The following is a 15,295-nucleotide window of genomic DNA, read 5'->3' as shown; positions in this document are numbered from 1 at the left end:
GACTTCTGAACAGTGAGAATATGGCATATTTTCATTCTATGGTTTTGTGGGGAAAAGAATTTCCTGTCAGGTTCAATCTCAGACATTAAGTCTGAAAGAATCAAACATACGAAGGTCACGTTTGTATTCGGAATTGAGAAGAACTGGAAGTGACACAAAGTAGACTGCAAAAAAGATAAGTATTTGCCATACCAGGAAACCTGTCTAATGCTAGCAAAGTGTTTCTCAGTAACAAGACAGTTCATAAGGAGGAGCATATGCAGGAATATCTTTGGACAGACCCCATGGTTTTAATTTTTGCATAGTATGTCTACTCACTACAGTGACACATGTTGAGAGAGGCATGACTGAGTCTATTTAAGCTAATAGATTTATGTGGAAAAAATGGTAAAATAAAAGACTGGGAGAAGGCTGCAAAAATTACAATATTCAATGAGGCATCTGTCCTTGGTTTTAGAATCAATGACTGCATGTGATTTGGGAGAACTTTGCAATTGGTAGTGCCGCACCCCAGCGCATCTAGGGGACAGAAGTTGTACTTTAGTGACTGTGTTATGACTGTGATGCTTAGGTGACTTATGCAAAGTCTGATCTTCCTTCAAGTATGTCATGTCCTTCCAACTATTAGATGTTGGTGAGCTGCTTGGATTCTGATTAATTACACCTCTTTTTTCCCCTTCACCATCTAGTGGTTTTTAATTGGCAACAGATCGTACAAAGTCAGTGCTGCCAGTTCTCTCTACTTCAGTGGTGTGTTTTTTGGAGCAATCTCCTTTGGCCAGCTCTCAGATCGCTTTGGGAGGAAGAAAGTCTATCTCACAGGTAACCACTGCCACTTACACAAAATGAATGAAAGTCTCACGTCTCTGAAAGTCAGTGACGAGAGCCCAGAATCTGCTGAGAGCTTGCAGTGAATAACAGGCTGTGATTTGTTTTGGGGTTTTTTTGTCTTTCTGGTATACCTCAGAAATATCAGTAGAGACAAGAAATTAATGTTAGATTATTTAGTCCCCATCTGCATGTCTGGGAGGAGTTCTGATTTTAGGAATCATACAATAAGGGCTTACATCATGCTTTTCATGCTCATGGGATCTTCACAGGTTGCAATTAATATTTCTAGTGATTTATTTTTTTTTTAGCAATGTCTACATGTATGACCTGCTATGAATTTATTTCACCTTTTGTCTTCTGTCTTCATGATTCAATTGTTACGTATCTATTGAGCCTCATCATGCTGTAAAGCTCAAGCATATTTTACTGTCCCCAGACAAACAGCATTTGGAACTTCATGTTTTCTGTATCTATTTATAATATTGTGTGTCAGTGGAGGAGTATGTAGACTTAAAAACAGACTTCTAAAATTATTTAAAGGAACAACCTCATTCAAAGCAAATAAAAACGAGCCTGCTCCACAGTGCAAACTCCACATGTAGTGTGTCACCTATTAATTTTTCTCTTAGGTTGTTTGTACAGACTACTCAGGAATGAGGGGAGATACATGGTCATATGTGTAATCTGTGATTTCTGTATGAGGATCAATATCAAGCCATCTTAATGAGTAGTAGTAGTTCTTTATATGTGAAGAAACTCTGCTGTGAACTGAACTGTGGTTTTCCACTGCAACTTATGTATCAGAAACCATTCTTTTCATGTCCCCCCTGTTATGATACTGACTTCAAGTGCTTAAATTTTTGCCCAGACCTGTAGTATACAGCAGTGTGTTGTAGTTGTTCAGTGTGATTATTTGGGACAGATGCCACTGAACATCAAGTAAAGCTACTTGATAAATGCTTCTATTTTTCTCTAGGTACTCTTCTGAAATGAAGCCTTTTGCCTTGTTTTTTCAGGTTTTGCCCTTGACATTTTGTTTGCCATTGCAAATGGATTCTCACCCTCCTATGAATTCTTTGCCATCTCTCGCTTTTTGGTAGGGATGATGAATGGTGGGATGTCACTGGTGGCCTTTGTTCTCCTAAATGAGTGTGTGGGTACTGCCTACTGGGCATTAGCAGGTAAAGTCTGAGTGTCTGTGTCTTTTCCCTCAGAACTTAGAGATTTCAGTCTCACACACCACTTGGAACACACCAAAGCTGGCACCATAGCAGCTCTGGATTATTCTGCTTGAGGATCTGTGTGACCAGTCTTTGAGAGTTGCTTTGTTTAATATGAACCTTAGCTAAGCACAGCAGATGGGGACAGTCAGATTTCTGCCTCACTCAGATTCATGAAGGTCAAGTTCATACATCGCCTGTGAACCTGACACGCCACATGCCAGGTTCATGCTAGCTGATCTCTATTCATTAGAATTTTGGACTCCACTAAACAAGGTTTAGTGTCTGTATGCTAAATAGCAATTCTTTTATTACTGGCATTTCTCAAAAAGAAACCAAAAGTTGTTTTATATAATAGGAAAACAAGACAACTATTGCTTATGTGTTAAAAAAAAAGCCACATGTGGTAATCAACCTTAATAAAAAAGGTAGACACCTTTAACTATCTTGGTTACTAGTGTTAAAGCTGTTCTTAAGCTATGATGCATCTAAATTGTACTGATACAGCTCTAGGGCCTGACTTGCTCAGTGTGTGACAAGTTTCAAAGAAGTGCTGTGCTGAGACTGTTTTAAAATGGGGTATCCTACAAATCATGAGAGCTGCTAATGCATACTGTAAATTCCTAAAAAAACTCAACAGGTTTGCAGTGGTTTATAGGGTTTATATTTACACATAGAAAGCTGAAAAATACTTATATTTGGAATTACAAGAATTAATTATTTATAGGGCTTTGTGTGAGGAGGCTGTAATGTGGTGCATTTGGGGCTTGTGTCTTTGCAAGTGGATCTAATACTTGTGTCCTGCATGGATGAAGGACAGCAAATAGCTGTGGTTTTGTCTGTATTGCTGAGTGAATTCTTAGTGAAGTGTTATTTTCTGTCTGTTCCCGTGTGTTGAGAGTTTATCACTCCTTTAAGGATTATGATTATGTTTTGGTTTTAACTGTATGTTAGGTTCTATTGGTGGATTGTTCTTTGCTGTGGGAATCGCCCAGTATGCTCTATTAGGCTACTTCATCCGTTCCTGGAGGACTCTGGCTCTTGTGGTTAACCTGGAGGGAACAGTCGTCTTTCTTCTCTCTCTGTAAGTTATTTTGCAAAATGAGTTTCATCAAGAAAGGTGTAAAAAATAAGAAAAAAGCACATCTATGCAAGGTTCTATGTATACATGTCAAAAGTTACAGAATTTCTACAATTATGTGATAATGTGATGTTTTTCTTATTACTGTGCTTACACAGAAGGAGCAGCATAAAAGTTGCTTGCATGTGCAGTCTTAAAAGTTATGTAGAAGAAAAAATAGGCAGCTTCCTTATATTCAGATGTGATTAAGAGAGAATAAGGCTTCTTTATTAAGATAGTAAGAGCTATGTGTTTGTGGATAGCAGCACTGAAAGCTGTATGAATCAGTGTGCTGCTCTTACATACATCCTGACAGCAAACTTTTAGTAGCTGAAAGAAGAAAATAACTGTAGCTGTAGTGAAACTTAAGGCTTTTTTCCTTCCATTGTCAATTTAGCATCAGTTACAAACTTTTTGAATGAAGGTGTTTTCTGAAGAGACAACACAGGGAAGCTTCAGAACTAAGAGAAAGGTTTTAGAGGCTGTAGACTGTTCATGAGGTAAAAGGAAGAGATGATGCTTCTGATACTTGAAAACTAAGTGGTGCTTGGGAGCTTTGGGAAAAAAACTAACTTGATGTTGACTCTTTTTTTAAGTACTTCAGACTTAAAGAGTCTAAGACTGGGACTTAAGAGCTGTGCTTAGAGGCCTATTTTGTTGTAAGAAAGAATATAAAAAAAAAATCCTAAATTTCACACTGGTTCCCTCCTATGTTGCTTAAATATTACTCTGTGCAGAAAATGCTATCAGAATTTTTTTACAAGGGGAGAAAACATGTTTCTTTCTAAGCTCTTCTATAAAACTGGAGAACTATTGTCCTTAAAATTTAAAAGCAAAATGTCACTTCTGGTCAGAGGCAAAAATCGTAAAGCTTCTGGCAAAAGACTAAAGTTCTAATTTATAGGAATTTAAATGTAATAGAAGATTTGTTTTGTATTGTTTTGCATTGGCATTATAGACTTATCAAGTGAAACATGTACATGGGAGTAAGAGCATGACCTTTGCATTGCTTCTTCCTTCTTGTCTACAGGAGAGAATTTGGGGGGAAAGTTGGGAAATGAGGAACAGAAGACAGCTAGTTTGTACTACAAAAGCATGCTGTGGTTACTTGTAGTAGTCTGATGCCTGAGTTCTCCTAAGAGAGTTTTAATGATACCATAATTTGAAGTATTGTATTTGTGTGTATATGTATGTGTGTGTTTATGTGTATATGCAGTGTAATTTCTTGGTATCTAAATTACATGTGGCTTATGTTCCCTTTCCTTTCAGAGTCTTTTGTCTCTGTTTCAGTAAGTTAATTTTACACCTGAAGGGTTGTCTGAAAATATTTTTGTTGTACTGAAATGCATTTCAACCTAATTTCCATATACAAGTCCAGCCTCATAGAAGAGAAAACCCCTAAAGGTGTCTGTTCATGTACATGTCTTTCAGATTCATTCCAGAGTCCCCTCGATGGCTCTATTCACAAGGCCGGCTGAATGAAGCTGAAGATGCCCTCTACCTGATTGCAAAGAGGAACCGCAAGCAGAAGTGCACTTTTTCATTAAAACTTCCAGCAGAGAGGAGCTCCAAAGAGGCTGGCAGCTTCTTGGATCTCTTTCGACATCGGATTCTCTTGGGACGCACCTTGATCATGATGTTTACTTGGTACTTGAAAAATGTTGTAGGCTGAGCTGTACTACTGTTGCCTATAACTCTTTGAGGGAACATGTTGCTGCAGACTCATCTATAGGTTGGACTTAGTTTCAGCTTGACTTGTTAGGGACAATGCACTACAAAGGGTCCCCATGCTCTAATATTTTCATGGTACATTTGTAATGTGAAGCCACTTTTACAGTCCAGTTCTGAGGGGGTTTATCTTGGCATTTCTGTCATGCTTTTGGAGTCTTAAAATAGCTAAGACCTCTTCCTTTCTGACTCTTAGAGGGTGCTGAGATAAGTCAGACTGTCCTCTTTGGTCCAGTGCTGTCCGTCAGTTTTTTCTAGTCATATGTATTATTCTTTGTTTTGTGTAAGGAGACCATTAGTAGGTGGGTGGCCTACCTTATCTAAGGAGTGTCTTTGTTTTCATAAGTAAAGTGCTGCCAGTGCTAGCAGTTGCTGTAGTAAGGAGCAGTAACCCATGGTGATACCTCAAATCCCTAGGAGAAATTTACTGTCTCCAAAAGTGCCTATTTTGTTTGAGATAGTTCTTCTAACTCTGAGGGTTTTTTGATGCCACTTGGAAAGAAACCTTATTTATGACATGGTATGTGAGTCCTTGGGCATTACTGTTCATACTGTTATTTTTATAATGCATATTTTTGGGGAAATGTTTCAATTAACAGAAAAACAAATGGTTCTGTTTTATTAGCAGACAACACAGAACTGTTTTCCTGTTGCTTTTGCAACTGGTTACTGAAGAATAGGGTTTTTTGTATTCCTTAAATGCGAATTGCTAATTTCCTGCAGACTGAATTAGTGTCCTGTTTCTTTCTTCTCTGTAAAGAAGACAGCTAGTCAGGGTTACAAAACAAAAGTACAATATCATATTTGGAGAATGAATAAGACTGGACAAGGGTGCAGAAATTAAAAGAACGTGGAAGTGTAATCTGAACTGTTTGAGAAAGGGTTTACACACAATTTGAAAATTATGGATGAAAGTGAAACATGATACAAAAAGGACAAAGACAATTTCTCCAGTCAAATAATATAATCATGATCATATTTTAACTCTGTTCTCATAATACACATTATTGTTAAGTGTAGTCTTACATTTGAGTAATAAGACAAAAATTGGGTCTGTGCAGTGACAAAATGGTTTCTTTACCTAGAAAGCATCATACACTTGCAGGGAAACATTTTTAGACCCATCTTCTGAAACACTACATATAGCTGATAGTGCATTGTGTCAGACTGGTGCTTTGATTTGTTAGCCAAAGTGGCAGTTCTGATTTTATTTTTTTTCTGTCTTTTGCAGGTTTGTGTGCAGCTTGGTTTACTATGGTCTTACCCTTAATGTGGGTGACTTGGGTGGAAGCATTTATGCCAATTTAGCCCTTTCGGGGCTGGTAGAAATCCCAGCATACCCGATCTGTATTTACTTGATTAACCAAAAATGGTAAGTATGAACCATACAGGGTTTTGTTAGTTTTTCTCAAGGATAGGTTTCCTTTGTATTGCATTTCCTTGCTTGTATCTGTTGTGTGGGGCTTCCTGTTTCAGTGTTATTACTTTGAGAAATGTGTTTTTATTCCAAAGTGCCATTGACATACCATTGTTTCAAATAACAACAGATTAACTTGTTCTCAGTCTCTCAAGTTAATAAGCCGTCTTAAATTTGGCTCGGAGATGAGGCTGATCTCGAGCAGTCGAACCTGGTTGTGCTGACTCGATTCTAACACAAGATGGCATTCTTTCCACCTCTGTCTCCTAATCCCCATTCTCACTGTAATGTCAAAGCTGTTGCAGCTAAACTCAACTGAAGCCGTCCTATGGTTTCATGTAATAGTTGTTGTGTGCATTAGAATGTGAGCAGAGCTGTTGATTCAGGTAATTAGCCTTTTCCTGAGCCATGATACTTTGAACATGTCTTTCACTTTTTGTAGAATCCACCTCCCAATCTCTTCTCTACATGTCTTCTGAGGAACTTACAAATGTGCCCACACACTGGGAAGCAAATCAAAATCCTAGAAACTCTCAGCCACTGCATAAAGACTTCTTGGTGCTCATTTTGTTAAGAATGCAGTAGAAGCTTGTTTAAAAACAGTGTGAGAGGAAACGTTTGTGGGAGATGGCATTCAGAATTTCCAATTGCAAATAAAGAGACAACGTGAATTTAGAGGACTCATTGCTCTGCAAACCACAGATCTAATGGCAGAATAAAGCTTTGTTATCCTTGCACATCAGGTTTGGTCGGAAGCGAACATTGAGTGCATTTCTGTTCCTGGGAGGATTGGCTTGTCTTATTGTCATGTTTCTTCCTAAAAAGAAAGGTAAATATTTCCTTTTGTTTCTGGAATATGTGTATAATAGTTACAGTAAGTTGTAAATGTGGCATCCTGCAGCCTACAAATTTGATGAATGCCAGTTCTTCAGGCTCATACCACATGAGTCATTTTTTGAAGCCAGAGAAACTATCTCACAAAAAGGATAAACAGCAACCTTCTTAAAACCTTAAGGAGAGCTTGTTAGAAAGACTTGGATTTGAACTTTTATCTTTGGAGTCTTCCTTTTACTTATGATCATCTCAGTCACTCCTTTCTAGTGTTTCTGACTTACCCCAAGAAACATAATCCTTTGTGATTTTCTCTTAGCAAAATGACATGCCAGTGTAAGTACACATGCAGCTTATATTTGTCTGTCCATGTCAATAACCAAGGTAAAAAGATCCTGAGAACTGAAATTTAGGCAGTTTCCATCTTTTCCTCAGTGCTTTGCAGTGTTCAAGACTGGTGTGATGATAGTATTAGTAATGTGACCACATAACTTACAGTTCAGAAAGCATTTTGAAAATCTTCTGAAGCAAGGTGTCTGTAAGAAATGTGAAATGTATTTTTTCTGAATCATACTAGAGTTCATTTTATTTTTTGGGTGTTTTTCGAAGTCATAGAAAGAAAATGGCACAGTGTAGAGTTTTTTCCTCTATAAACTAGGCACAGAAAGTCATCTCAGTTTGTAAGAATTGTGCATCTAGAACACCTGTCATAAGGAAAGACAATGCTTCAAACATTTGAAGCATAAATAAAAAAAATTAAACATTTATGATGTGTGTATTCATGCATAAGTTGCTCTGGCAATAAATGAGGTAAAACTTCTTTAAAGGGTGCAGCTCAGGTTTTCAGAAGTATTCCAGTTGCTAGAGCCCAGACACTGAGGTATTCTCATTGGGCTGGTACCAGTTATCGAGTAGTTTTGCATATCAAGTTTGCATATCAGTCCAAGTATAACATGTGAAAAGCAAGAGATTTTCAGAGGCTAGAATTGCAAGACCCCAGGAAATCAGATGTTTATTGAACTGCTAGAGTCTGCCACAAGCAAGGTACCTTAGGAAGTGAATGGCTAACTAGCCAAAAAAGCAAGAACATTTCTTAACTGAGCATGATTTGTTGAAAGCAGTAATGGCTTATGCTGTGGGTTTGGTAGGCATTTAAGGTGTGTTCTGCCTGTTATAAGAGAGTAAGTACTGGCCATTCTGACAAAATGAAGCTGAATGGGATATTTGACATGGTTTACTGCATCTACCTGTCTTTTATTGTTCTCCTAAAGTAATCATGCTTGAAGCATGTTATCCTACTATAGAATTGACACTGAATAGGGCTCTTTTCATTAAAAATCCTCACTCATTTTAGAAAAATGTATCCATTATACTTCAGCTTGCTTTCAGAACTAGTTTAATGTTAGTGGTAGACTCAGAAAATATTGGCATTTAGTTTTCAGTTTTTAGTATGCTTGTAAATTTTTCCTTATCTTAAAAAAGCCCATCTGGAACACAATCTGACCATTGTCATAGGAGGCAACAAAAAAAAGTTTTTACAAATAGATTAACAATAAAGAGTGCTGTGGAGAAACTCCATCCTTTGTTGGATGCAGGACTGGGGATGGACACATTACTACCAAAAATGATGAAAAGGCTGAGATAGTTAAATGCCTTCTCTGCCTCCATCTTTATAAGTCAGACCAGCTACCTTCAGCCCCCTGAGTTGGAAGATAAGGACAGAGAGCACAACAACCTCCCCATAATCCAGAAGGAAGCAGTTAATGACCTGCTTTACATCATCTGGACACTTAAAAATCCACAGTGCTCAATGGAATCTACCCAAGGGTATTTAGGGAGCTGGCAGAGGAGCTTGCCAAGCCTCTCTCCTCATTTATCAGTGGTCTTGGTTAACAGGGGAAGTCCCAGATGACTTGAAGTTTGCCAGTGTGACACCCATCTACAAGAAGGGCTGGAAGGAGGATTTGGGAAACTGCAGGCCTGTCAGCCTGACCTCAGTGCCTGGGAAAAGTATGGAGCAGGTCATCTTGAGTGCAATCACATGGCAAATTCAAGACAGCCAGGGACCAGAGCAGCATGGGTTCAGGAACCAACCTGATCTCATTCTGTAACCAGGTGACCTGCCTAGAGGATGAGGGAAAGGCTGTGGATTTTGTCTACCTGGACTTCAGTAAAGCCTTTGACATCATCTCCCACTGCATTCTCCTAGAGAAGCTGGAAGCTCATGGGAGACAGGTGTGCTTTTCACTGGGTTGAAAACTGTCTGGATGGCTGGGCCCAGAGAGTTGTGCTGAACAGAGTTAAATCCAGTTGGTGACCAGTCACCAGTGGTGTCCCCCAAGGCTCAGTTTTGGGGCTGGTGTTGTTCAGTTGACTGAACTCAGTTGGGGTCGGTCTTGTATCAGAGATCTAGATGAGGGCTTTGAGTGCTTCCTCAGAAGCAGACAACACCACCCTTGGATGGGATTGTTGATCTGCTTGAGGGTAGGAAGGTTCTGCAAAGGGACCTGGGCAGATTGAATCAATAAGCTGAGCCCAACTGTACGAGGTTTAACATGGCCAAGTGCTGGGTCCAACACTTCAGTCACAACTCCAGGCCACTCTACAGCCTTGGGGAGGAGGGGCTGGAAAGTTGGCAGACAGGAAAGGACTCAGGGGCGTTAGTCAACACTCAGCTGAATAAGAGACAGCGGTGTGCTCAGGTGGCCAAGAAGGCCAGCAGCATCCTGGCTTGTCCAGCAGGAAAAGGGAGGTGATTGTGCCCGTTTCAGATTTTTCTGAGGGTACAGATCACCTCTGACAAATACTGTCATTAAACAGAAAATTGCATGGCTGACACAGCACGTTTACCAGTAGAATCCTCTTCACTTCATATTGTTGTGTGATTGAAATTATTATGGAAATGTATCTGAGTGCTGGAAAGCCTTACAAGGGTTTAATTTTTTTGTCTCAGATACAGGAGTGTTTGCAGTGGTGAATAGTCACTCTCTGTCTTTGCTGGGAAAACTGACAATCAGTGCTGCATTTAACATTGTGTACATCTACACATCAGAACTTTATCCCACGGTGATCAGGTAACACAATTTCAGGTCTTTATTTTTCTGGTTATCTCGCGTGATCACCTCTTCCTTCTCTGTTACTTCTTTTCTGTTAACTATACCTTTTCTTTTGAAATTTTCAGTTACATATAATGATTATGTGTAGTCTTATATGCTAAATTCCTTCCCTTACCCTCTTCTCACTTGGCCTTTCCTCAGATTTATTGTTTTCTTATTAATTATCTTTTTAATGTAGCAGTAAAATAGTCCTTTGTGTGTTTGGTATGCTCACAGCCCTCTCTCCAATAATGAACATAATACCTCTTTAATGAGTGATATCTAACTTCTTCAGTGCTTTAGGAACTGGGCAACTCTATTAAACATTCAGACTTACTTAACCAGTAACACTGAAGATGACTGCTTAATTAGCTTTGTAAAAGTAACTTGATGATTCATAGGCCATACATAAGCAATAGTGAGGTTTCACTTGCTAGAGGCAGAACTACCCCATGTTTGTGCCTACAGAGTAGACAAAAGTATCTATCATATTGATGAAATTTTTACTGGGTATTTTAGTCAGGTATTATTGTTAATGATCAGCCACCAGTGAAACTGTACTGTGGTGTTTCTCAAGAAAAGAGGCGTATCTGCTGATAAATGAGATTTGGATAAAGGAATTTAACCAAAGTTTCAGGCAGACACAAGATGCATCGATTAAAACAGCATTTTTTTTCTTGTCGCTCTATATATGTATGTGTGAAAAAAAAGTGCCCTGAACATGCAGGGCGTTTTTGCTTCTCTTTAAGCAGAAAGTGTGTGTTTAATTCCTGTCTTGGGATACATTCAGTTATATTTGACTTTTTGCCATTTAATGTGATCAAGGTTATGACTGAGATTTTGTTTTTTTCGTTACTTAATGGCACTTTCCAAAAGTTGTGATTTTGCCTATGCAAATAACACTAATAAATGATTTTTATTTTCTTCCTAGGAATGTAGGAATGGGTGCCTGCTCCATGTTTTCCCGTGTTGGTGGAATCATTGCTCCTTTCGTTCCTTCATTGGTTTGTCTGAGCTTCTCACTACTATGTATATTTTTGTTTTGTGGGTCTGATGTATAAGAGGCTTAGATGTGGGAGTATTTTGGATAGATTATGTATATAAACAAAGATATGTAAATTAGATGTCTTAGCATATAGACATCTTGTGTAGAATGTCTTGTGTAATTAAGACAAAAACTAAGCATTTGGTATATTGAGTATCCATCCCAAAATCTGTGTGGATCTAATATTGTCTAAAAAAAAACAACAGTAGATTGTTAATTCTTATACTAATTACAAAGACAAGCAGTTCCCAGATGGAACGGTTGTAAAAGTTAAGTGCTTTAATATAAAGTATGAGCTAGACTAAACCAATCTCAACACTGTTATTTTTTTCAGAAATCTGTACAGTGGTCTCTGCCTTACATTGTCTTTGGAGCAACTGGTCTTTTGTCTGGATTCTTAAGTTTACTGTTGCCTGAGACCTTAAACAGCCCTTTGCTAGAAACGATAGCAGACCTGCAGGTATGCTCATACTGGAGGCTGGGTGATGAAGCCATGTCATTGCAAGCCCTAGATGGCTCACAGGTATATTGGTTTTGGGTTTTTTTCCCAGTGCTTTTCTCTTTTGTTTATTTCAGCTGTCATCTTGAATATGCCACTCCAGATAGATTAGAATAGTGATTCTTTGCCTGTGAAGGATAGGCCCTGAGGAGATAACAGAAGATAGCTTCGTAACCTTATCATCACGTCTGAAACATTGTCTGGAAGTGTAGGCTGAGAGATAGCTGGGTTAATGCATCCCTTCAAGACCAAAAGCTTATCATCTTTTCCTCTGCAATAAAGGGCTCAGTTGTGTCTGTTCATCTCTAACATGGATTGCAGCAGCATACTTCATGTGAAGCTGGCCATTGAGGTTTCTGAGAAGCCTTAGATGTTAAAGAATACAGGAGCCTGTTTGTGATGGGCTGTTCCTAAAGGCAGCTGGCTGTACTTCTGCCCTGTCAGTTGTTAGGACTGTCCTAGAGAGTCTTTAAATGGGTTAAAGCTAGATTAACCCCTGACACCTGTCCCAGTGTTGATTCTCAGAAATAAGATTTTTGAAAAAGTTTGAACTACAAAATTCCCAGGCGTAAGCATAAATAAACATAGTGGTAGAATGTTGTTCTGTGAGGTGTCTTTGAATGTTACTTTTTCACATCCCTTTACACCTCATTTTGTCAAACCCTTAGACACCTCATGAGGCGTGTGCATCCTTGTTGTGTGGAGGTTTTTACTTAGCTGCTCCTCTGTGAATGGTGTGGAATTAGAGAGAAGTACCTAGAGAATTGGAAGTGGATGTTGGAGTTTGGATAAGGTTTTAATGTTTAAATCCTGGCTCCAAAATTCTAAGTATTAGTGACCTAATAAAAATTGAGTAAGTGGTCAGAAGACTTGAAGGCCAACTCCTAATAGAAAAAAATCAGTCGTTAAATTAGGGTGAGATGAGACAGGATGTTTTTAAAACATTTTTGTTTGATTAATTTTAGGTCAAGAGGGCTGTGATTCACAGGTATTCAATCTTATTTTCACAGAAATGAGGAGGGTAGAGAGAAATCTATTTCTAGAATCAGAGCAGTTGCTTCCTTTCAAAGGTTTCAACATGTTGCCTTGTTTACAATTTTAGCTTTAGTAAATCTTGACAGAACAACACAACTTAATAACAAAAACACCCTTGAAGAAAGCTTGAAAGAGGCAACACTATAACAAGTAATTTTTTCACTTTGGGTAATTTACATGCATGTTTTATAAACACTTTTACCCATTCCGGTTAATTTCTTATGGCACCACATTCTTGCTGGTCACACAAATATATCTCGCACCTATACATCAATTTTACACCAGCTATTATTTTGGTAATTATTATTTCATCTTAACTGTGCAGGTGGCTTACTAAGAAAATAACAATTCTAGCAGATAGTGTGGGTGTTACAGATTAGGAGGAGTGAAAGTCAGGTTTTTTTTTTCTTTCTTTTTTTTCTTTCCTTTTTTTTACTGACCAAGGTCAGTATTGCCCTCTGTGAGTAGTATTGTCTTTCTACCAGTATGTGCACTAATTGGTTCACTTATGACAAGCACTCCTCTCAATTTAAATCTTCCCTGCTTGCACTTCTGCAGGCTTCTTAAAAATCCCAACCTGAACAGGATCTACAAAAGGGAGGAAAAAAAAATTAAAAATTGAGAACATTCTCAGGAACATTTTTCCTCAGATGGATTAAAATTATTGAATCTAAATGAAATTAAAAAAAGTTGTCAGTTCAGGCCTAAAGTAATCCTGTAACTTCATTGATCTGGAATGCCTGTGTCACATTAGGGGTTTATTTTAAAGCTCATAAAGAAAGTGCTGATAAAATGAAAAGCTGTTAAGCATTAACCCTATTTGACAAGGCTATTGAGAGGTCTTGTGAAGCAGCTGTAAGAACGATGTAGAATTTATTTGGCTTCCCATGAGTTCCCCCTGTGGAATCGACTGTCCTTTTGTACTACTTTCAGGGTAATGTGCATTCTGGTTGCCCACAGTGGAGGTTTTGTCCCCGCTAACATGCATGAATGTGATTAGTCAGTTTGGACAGCATTCAGTGATAGCCTGACTTTTCTCATAGTTTTAGAATTCCAGAAAAAAACATAACATGATTCCCTTTATATCTTCTAACAGGTCTTAGTGCTGAAACTGTTTGAAAGTCTTTTGCAGTTAACACACATTGCTATAGCAAAACTCTTCTAAAGAGAGATCTAAAGCTACAGATTTTGCTTGCATGGTACTGTCAGTCAGGAACTTGATTTCCATTTCTCTATTTTTCACCCTCTCTCACCCTTCTTTGCATATGGCTAGGCAGGCAGAAGTTTTATGGTAGGTGCAAGCATAGTGGAAAGAAAAAAAAAGCCTAAATATCTGGAGTTTATACTAGCAGGAGGATCTTTTTAACTGGAGTAATTTCATTACTCCAGGATCATAGAGTATCTCAAGTTGGAAGGAACCCATAAGGATCATCAAGTTCAACTCCATGTTCCTTTCAGGGTGATCTAAAACTAAACCATATGACTGAGTGTTTGATTTGTGTCAGTTCTGTGGGAAAATGTTACACTGGCTGAACAAAAATCAGTTGGCTGTAATAGCTGGCTTTAGTTTGGATATGTGATAGAAATTGTATTGTTAGAAGGACTCAGCCTGGAGTAGGTATGCCTATAATGGGGACCTTACTTTCTGAACATATGAACTGGTAATGTATTTTCTGTTTGCCAAAACATCTTTAGTCAGTGTTGCAGAGGGATTCTATAATTAAAAACTTGCACGGGGAATGCCCAAGCTGCCGCAAGGAGAAGTAGAATTCTGTACAGAGTTTTTAGTTAAGTAATCTGTGTTCTGAGCCTCTGCTTCCAGTAGCTCACCACAGAGGTAGGGACAAGTAAGAAAGATAAGTAGATTATCACTTCAGAACTACTCTAGCCAGTTTTTCTCCTGCATATGTAGTCTCAAGTGTATTGATGGGAGCAGATAAAGTTCATCTGCTAGTAGCTTATCTCATTAACAGATTTTGAAGAACTGAGAACACAAATCTTGATTCATGTAATTTCTTTGTAAGAAAGTAATTTGACCAGCTTTTTTGTTACTTCTTCTCTACCAGCATTCCAACAAAGGTATGGTGGGTCATGCTTATAGTGGCTTCTGCACTAACCAACAACTTAATTTTTGTTTTTAGTCTGGAGACAAAGACAGTTCTGCAAGCAGTGGCAGTGAAGATGAGGAGTTTTATGATGCTGATGAAGAGACTCATATGATCAAGTAATAAGAAGATGGAGCACTGGCCTATTTTATGCCTTTTCTTACTTGTCCAATCAGTCCAGCTGTAAGATGAGTTCTGGCAACCTTGTCTGTCAGGGAATGTAATTGGGCAAGTGCCTGACTAGGAGAGGGGTTTGAATACTGTTCAGGCTGATTACACCACTGATGCTGTCCATACAAGATAGACATTCAAATTCTTATGGTTCAGAATGACAGTGCACAGACTGCATTTGAAGCCAGATGAAACAGC

General features: G+C 38.5%; 1 protein-coding gene across 2 annotated transcripts in view; it reads left to right on the top strand.

Annotated features, from left to right (window-relative positions):
- SLC22A15 (solute carrier family 22 member 15) overlaps positions 1 to 15,092 on the top strand; it is a 29,684-nt gene extending 14,592 nt beyond the window's left edge. The window contains exons 3-12 of one of the 2 annotated variants that reach the window (XM_030458703.1): positions 690 to 822; positions 1,848 to 2,012; positions 3,006 to 3,135; positions 4,603 to 4,818; positions 6,131 to 6,271; positions 7,060 to 7,145; positions 10,101 to 10,221; positions 11,174 to 11,246; positions 11,622 to 11,747; positions 14,963 to 15,092. In XM_030458703.1, coding sequence (XP_030314563.1) covers positions 690 to 822; positions 1,848 to 2,012; positions 3,006 to 3,135; positions 4,603 to 4,818; positions 6,131 to 6,271; positions 7,060 to 7,145; positions 10,101 to 10,221; positions 11,174 to 11,246; positions 11,622 to 11,747; positions 14,963 to 15,049 — 1,278 coding nt within the window. In that variant the 3' untranslated portion in view covers positions 15,050 to 15,092. Of the gene's footprint in view, positions 1 to 689; positions 823 to 1,847; positions 2,013 to 3,005; positions 3,136 to 4,602; positions 4,819 to 6,130; positions 6,272 to 7,059; positions 7,146 to 10,100; positions 10,222 to 11,173; positions 11,247 to 11,621; positions 11,811 to 14,962 lie in introns of both variants that reach the window. The other variant, XM_008498619.2, reaches the window with a different exon arrangement.
- The last annotated feature ends 203 nt before the right edge of the window (positions 15,093 to 15,295 follow it).

This window comes from Calypte anna, chromosome 1, assembly GCF_003957555.1.
Source record: "Calypte anna isolate BGI_N300 chromosome 1, bCalAnn1_v1.p, whole genome shotgun sequence".
Classification (NCBI taxonomy): domain Eukaryota; kingdom Metazoa; phylum Chordata; class Aves; order Apodiformes; family Trochilidae; genus Calypte; species Calypte anna.
Note: the sequence above shows the minus strand (reverse complement) of the source record. Positions and strands in the feature narration are given on the sequence as shown.